General features: G+C 41.5%; 1 protein-coding gene across 1 annotated transcript in view; it reads left to right on the top strand.

Moving 5' to 3' along the window:
• RNF213 (ring finger protein 213) overlaps nucleotides 1-6,723 on the top strand; it is a 110,490-nt gene that overhangs the window by 47,403 nt on the left and 56,364 nt on the right. The window contains exons 18-22 of the mRNA XM_007462341.1: nucleotides 356-478; nucleotides 1,326-1,506; nucleotides 3,436-3,609; nucleotides 3,988-4,137; nucleotides 6,664-6,703. Of these exons, the coding sequence (XP_007462403.1) occupies nucleotides 356-478; nucleotides 1,326-1,506; nucleotides 3,436-3,609; nucleotides 3,988-4,137; nucleotides 6,664-6,703 (668 nt within the window). The remainder of the gene's footprint in view (nucleotides 1-355; nucleotides 479-1,325; nucleotides 1,507-3,435; nucleotides 3,610-3,987; nucleotides 4,138-6,663; nucleotides 6,704-6,723) is intronic.

Raw genomic sequence — 6,723 nt, 5'->3', positions numbered from 1 at the left:
AGGATTAATTTTTCTAATAAATTTCAAATACATGCCATGTATACATTGCCTTTTCTTTTTTTTTTTTTTTTTTTTTTTTTTTTTTTAATATACCTGCTTTGGCAAGCTGCTGTGCTGGATGCTTTTTCTGCAAAGTGGGAATTTTAGCCTTCCTGGTCTTGTTTGAATTTTTGCCTTGTTGGTCTAATGGTTAGAGGCAGGGAGGACATGCTTAGCGTGGGATGGGAAGAAGGTCAGAATAATGGGGAGCTGATACAGTAGTAGGAAAGTGCAAATTACTAGGGTGTTTTCATTCCATAGTGTCTGAGAGTGCAGCACCCCAAACCTCTAACACCCTCATCTTCCCGTCTTGCAGGAGAAGCCTCTCTCCCAGATCTCTGCCTTCTGTAGCACTAACTGGGATGCTGCAGGCGCAGAAGATAGTGTGTCGAAACGCTTTGAGATGTGTGCCATTGAAGCCGTGAGCTCAGTCTGCCAGGTGAACAACCTTTCCCACTCAGGAGTTGCGTTTGGGTTCACACCTGCCTTCTGTCTTCATCAACTAAAGGCTATTAAGTACCGCTGGTTCTGAGACCCTGCAACGATGCAAAGAATGGGCTCTGGGCATCCCCCTCCCCAGCCTGAAATCCGGTACCCTGTACCCACTCCTTGAAATGCCACTCAGCTTCCTGCTACTGCATGGTATCATAGCAGTTCACAGGTGACCTCCAGAAATCTCACAGGCTGCTCCTAAATGCCCCATTATTATCATTGCCACCTACCCAGCCTTTGTTTTATTGCTTGCTAATAACACTTGCTTAGCATGCAGTAGAAGACCCCAAAGGTTAGCAAAGCATTATGGAAGAAAAATGTATGACGTTGAAAAGATTTTATCAATTCGCTTAGAAAGAGAATTAAAATTTATGTGTTGTTTGTAGGCAGCTTTAAAAGAATTACAATTAGGAGTACAAAGGATACCAGTATTAATGGTTTACTTGTATTATGTTTGATGTTTTTCATAATGTGAAAGTCCCAGGAAAAATGGAGAAACTGGCATTGAGCCAGAGGAAAGGGGGGTGACTCGTGGGTTGTGTCTGTATCCATCTGTCGGTACCTGCTTCCGCATCCCCAGTGTTCATCACTTACGGAGACAGTGCACAGGAAAATGGGCATGCCCTAAGAAAAGTTAAGCATTTTATTTACAGTTGGTTTTTTTGAGGCTTTGTAAAACTAGTTATGAGGGATTTCTGAAATGCTGTTGGGTGGGTAATTTACTTCTGTTATTCAAAAACAAACCAACCAGAAAAACCTTCTAAATATCCCTCTCTTTATTCATTTTCTTGTAGTCTCAGACCAGTATCCTTGAGAAAATCTCTTATAAAGACTTGAGGAAATGTGGCACCCTTGTGTCTGCTGTGATCACTAAGTCCTGGCCCAGAAGTAGAGGGGAATTTGTAGATGACTTAGGTGAGGTTTTGAATCACCTGCTCACTTGGCCAGAAATCAGTCATCTCTTCAAGTTGTATGGTATGTTCACAGAGGGCGCTGGGAACATGTGCTCTGTCCAGTGGTGCCTCCTGACCCAAGGGTAGGGCAGAGTATTTGACCTGTGAGTCAGTTCGAATGGGTTGATGTTTGCCAAAAGAAGCAGCTTGGATGGAAGGACCCAGGAAGGTTCATAGTATCTTGTATTGTAATTGAGAGCTAACACTGAAAGCCACCATTCATAGAATAGCTGCTGAACACCAGCTACCATGCTGATGTCTTATACTTGAAGTGGTCCTGAGGGTCCTCAGACAAAGAAACTGAGGTGGAGAATGTAATAGGACTTACCCAAGGTCTTGCCAAGAATAAGTGTTAAGAACTGAAATCAAAACCCAAGTGTGTCTGAGTCTAAAACCCTCTCTTTGTTGTTCTGAGATCCATATAAATGTCCGATCCAATACTGGTGACCTTAGCAAAAACTAAGTACTGCCTGATATTTCCACCCGTACATTCCATGACCCAAGCGTTTGTGACCAAAGAGGGGGAGATGTGCATTTCCCTAAAAACATTATATTCAGGTTTATGTGTGAGTCGTTAGATTCAGATCTAGTGGAAAAGCACCACAGTTAGATTATTTTGCGTCTCAGTTTCATCAAGTTACTGGGACAACCTTAAAACAAAAAGCTAAGTTTCTTCAATGGCAGGGTTGTTGTAGCGATAAAATAAGAAGATTGATGTGGAATTCCTATGTAATGATTAAAAACTACTCATTTGAAAATACTACATTTGCGTCTTTTAAATTAATAGACCTTATATTTTAGAGCAGTTTTAAGTTGATAGAAAAATTGAGCAGAAAGTACAGAGATTTCCCATATTTAGCCCCTCCACACACACAATTTCCTCTATTATTAATGTCTTGCTTCAGTGTGGTACGATTGCTATAACTGATGAGCCAGTATTCATATGTTATTAATAACTAAAGACCAGTGTTTACATTGGGTTTACTCTGGTACTTTCTGCGGGTTTTGACAAATGTTTCATGATGTGCATCCACTATTACCGTATCATACAGAATAGTTTCACTGCCCTAAAACCTTGTATTCCACCTGTTCATCCTTCCCCTCTCCCCTCTTCTACAGTCGTGCCTTTTGCAGAAAGTGATATGGTTGGAATCACACACTCTGTAACCTTTTCCGATTGGCTTCTTCGCTTAGCAACATGCATTGAAGGTTCCTTTTCATACCTCACTTCTTTTTACCACTGAATAATGTTCCATTATGTGAATGGACCACAGTTTGTCCATTCACCTACTGAAGAGCATCTTGGATACTTCCAAGATTTTGCAATTGTGAATAAAGCTGCTTTATTTGCTTTTAATGGCACGACCCAACTGTATGACCCTCGTATGACTGGGAGAGAAACCTTCTGGTGGTTAAGTATGTTTGAAAATTTTGCCCTCTAAATTGATCCTAAAATTCACATTCAAAATTTTGCAAGATAGCCAACATGTGTAGAGTATAGCCATTACACTGATGTTTATCTTGTTTCCATGTGCTGTGAAGATAACCCTCACGGGGTGTCAGTGCATCCCTAGCGCAGTTTGTCCTTCTCTAAGTGTTCTCAAGATGGGAGATTTTAAAGGCGGTGATGTCTAGTTTAAGAAAGATATTCAGTATACTGAGGAGGGCACAGGTTTAAAATAACTGAGAAACGTTCTCCTGGCTGACTTTCGTCATTTGAGGAATCGTCTTCATGAAGAAGGAAGTCCTTTGGGAGATGAATTTGGGTGAGATGTAAACCTCCTTGGCAAAGCAGAATCGAGGGATGTGAGAAGCACATCTGGAAACACGGAATGACTCTGCTTTATTGTATGGAAGTTGGGTCAGAGCAATGAGGAAGTTACTGGGAATTCAGTAACATGGGAAGGAAGTGGGGTGCCCACCATTTTAACTCTGTTCTTAACTTGATCAGGAATCAATGAGAAAATATTAGAAAATATTACCGATGAAGGGAAGAAGTTGATGGCCATTGCTGACTCTGTGTTCAGAAAAGTTACTAATGACCTCGTCAATGGAGCGATTTTAGTTGGACAACTGGAGCTGATCATAAAACACATGAATCAGTTCCTTGACATCTGGCAGTTAAGTAAGTTGAGATGTGGACTTCAGGCTCATGAGGGGTTAGACGATAAGAAGCGGCTGTGTTTGCCTGTGTGTCTTGTAGAGGGGTGATCTCTGTCGTCTTTTTGATTAGTGGCTCTTCTCGCCAGGAAGTTGACAGGCGATGCCTTCTAATCCTTAGGAAAATAATGGGAAAGTGATAAAATACTGACCGTGTCAGAGCACTGGCTGTTTTTATTCCATGCTGCTGACGCGGGGACGTCTTGGAGTGGCCCTGCATGCAGCCCCCTACGTCACCCTCCGCATAGCTCAGCACGTGGGGCGTGTTCATGTGAGTGGAAGAAATGTCTTGCCACAAGTGAATTTTGTGTGTTCTATTGGTTTCCTTTTCTTTTTTTTTCAGAGAGTACAAGTCTTCCAGCCCATGAGAAAAAACACGCTATGAAGGAAGTGCTGAGTCTCAGAAAGAATGAACTAGTCACTCTAAAGAATGAGAAAACATATGTTGACTCTCTCCTGAAGTTGTGTGGGAGGGTAAAAGACCTGATTAAAGGTGATATTCTTAAGCATTAAAATAAACAAAATTGAGGGGTCCCCAGGGGAGAAGGGTCAAAAGAGAATATGATAAAAATGTATCACAGTAGCAGCCTTTTATCTTGGAGGGGAGGCTTTTTTAAATGTGTTCATTTTTAACAAAGTTAAAAATTTTTTGGTGATTACTGCCATATCTCTAAATAGCATGCTTAAATATCTCCTTGATTTTTCAGGTTTAAGCATTATCCATTGTGGAAAATTAGGATTAAATCTCCTTGTTTTTCCAATTTCTGCCTTACACACATAACCTTTCCAACCTCCCTTTCCTCCAGTTTTATCATAATTTTAATTAAATCAGTCCTCAGGGTTTAAATAGTCACGACTGTGTAAATGCATTGTTCATACCCGAGCCATGAAACATACCATGATTCTCTTCCATTTGTTGTGCAAACTGTTTTCTCTAGATTTAAAATTCTTGTCTTGTCCTATGCTTTGTTTTCAATGTATTTGTTTTTAAATTCAATCCCAGAATCTTTATGAACCATTTGAATTTCCTCACAAGGCAATCAGTTTGATTTTTCAGAAGGACTCTCCCCAGACTGGAGGGATGCAGTCCTAGGGGTGTCCTGCTTCTGTCCTCGGCTGGATCTGTGTCCTGGGTCCCATGGCTCCCTGCTTTCACTCCTGTGTTTTAGTGAAACATACCCTCTGGTCCCTCCTGAGAAGGGGGCACAGGAGTCCTTGCCTGTCTGAAAATGTCTGCCCGTACATGAGATCTGTTATTTGGTGCAGAGGTACAGACTGGAAACGTTTTCCTTCAGGATTTGGGATTTGTGGCTCCATGGTCTCTGCAGGGTCGCTGTTGAGAGTCAGATGTGATTCTTATCCTTTGTGGATGACATATTTTCTCTCTCAGGAAGCTCTTGATATCTTTTTGTCCCCCTTATTCTGAAATTTCCTAATCATGTGCCTTGGAATGGGTCTGTTTCCCATCTGTTGTACTGGGCATAGTTAAGTGGGTCTTTCTAATCTGGAAATCCAAGTCCTTGAGTTCTGGGGAAACTTCTTGTGTTAGTTAAGTGATTACTTTTTCTCTTGCTGGAATTCACAGTTGGATATGTGACCTCCTGGAATGGTCATCTAACTTCCATACATTTTCTCTCCTATTTTCCATCTCTTTGTGTTTTGTTCTGCTTTCTGAGCAGTTTCCTTAATTTGACCTTCTAATGTTTCCAGTAAATTTTTAAATTTCTCTTCTTATGTATTTAATTTATAAGAACTCTTTTTTTCCTCTGAGTGATCCTTTTTCTCTGCTATCCTGTTCTTGTTCATGGTTGCAGTATCATATCTTTCTGAGATTATTGATATTTTTGATTTAGAGGTTTTCTTTTTCTTTATCTTGAATAGTTTCCTATTTCCTCTGAGTTGCTTTTATCTCTTGGTATGTTTTAATATCTATTTTTCATGTTAAAGACTTTCCCCATCTTTCTAGAGATTCTTGCTTATCTGTTTATATTAAGAGAGGTGCCTAACATGCTGACGGAGGATTCTGAGGGTGGTGTGGCTACAGGCTTTGAAATAGCCTGTATCTTTAGCTCCTCTCTCTTGGGCTGCTTAGATTGCCAGTCTCTTGCTTGGAAGGTAGAGGCCCCGCTGCCAGGTTTCTGGGAGTCAAGAGAGAAATGAGGTCTGGAGGGTTCTCAGCATCCAATATGCATATCTAGTCTTACTTCCTTCCTTCTTCCTGTATCCTCTGTTCTCCTTTCTTCTTAAATTTAATGGTACATACCGTCTGTTAGCTTCCTGACAAAGCATACGTGCCTGGAAATGCCTTTATTCTGCCATATACCTGAGACCCCCCAATCCAGAGAGCCCTCCGTGTTATCCTCTCTAAAATATAAACCACCCATTGCTTGCCAGGGTGGAGGAGGTGCCATCAACCTGCCGTATGGAATGGGAGGGGATGAAAATGAGGCTATTTGATGACTTCTTAAGCAGACGTTCAGCCCAGTCCTCCTTATTTTATCACCACCTCCCAAATTCCAGTTACCTGTGCAGCCAGTGTCTGTGCATTGGGGGAAGTCTGTGACACCAGACACCTGGCAGACTCAGATTTCCCCAGCATGGGCTAGGACCCCACGTTCTGAGGCTTAAGATGTCATTTACCCCCTAGGACATCTGCTTTTCAAGTTCCAAAATTTTGTTGCTGTGATCTCCTTTTCTATCCTTCCCAGCCCTGTTGCTTTATGGCTTTTGAAAAACCATCTCTTTTCTATCATTGGAACAGAATATGGGGAGGGAGTGGAAGCATGTGCAGATGTCAGACTGTCATCTTCTCCCAGGAGTTGCAAACCTTTCTTTGTCATGAAAACTGACAAGCAAGGTGAGGGTGGAGACTTAGGGATTCTTATCGAGAACAATGCCGGCAAGTGTGTTCACTTGCATTTCCTTAAGAGCAGCGAGGGGAGTAAAAACTGGGAAAGTAAAATGAAATGATATCATGACTAGAGGTTTCACTTCTGACATTCTCTTATGGTTTCAAAAGTGGATTTTGGAGAGATTGCTGAAAGACATTCGGAAGACCTCAGCAGGAGAAAACCAAGTC

Source organism: Lipotes vexillifer, unplaced genomic scaffold (assembly GCF_000442215.2).
Source record: "Lipotes vexillifer unplaced genomic scaffold, Lipotes_vexillifer_v1.1 scaffold1691, whole genome shotgun sequence".
In the NCBI taxonomy this organism is placed as follows: Eukaryota; Metazoa; Chordata; class Mammalia; order Artiodactyla; family Lipotidae; genus Lipotes; species Lipotes vexillifer.
The sequence above is the reverse complement of the archived record's forward strand: the minus strand, read 5'-3'. Positions and strand labels throughout refer to the sequence as shown.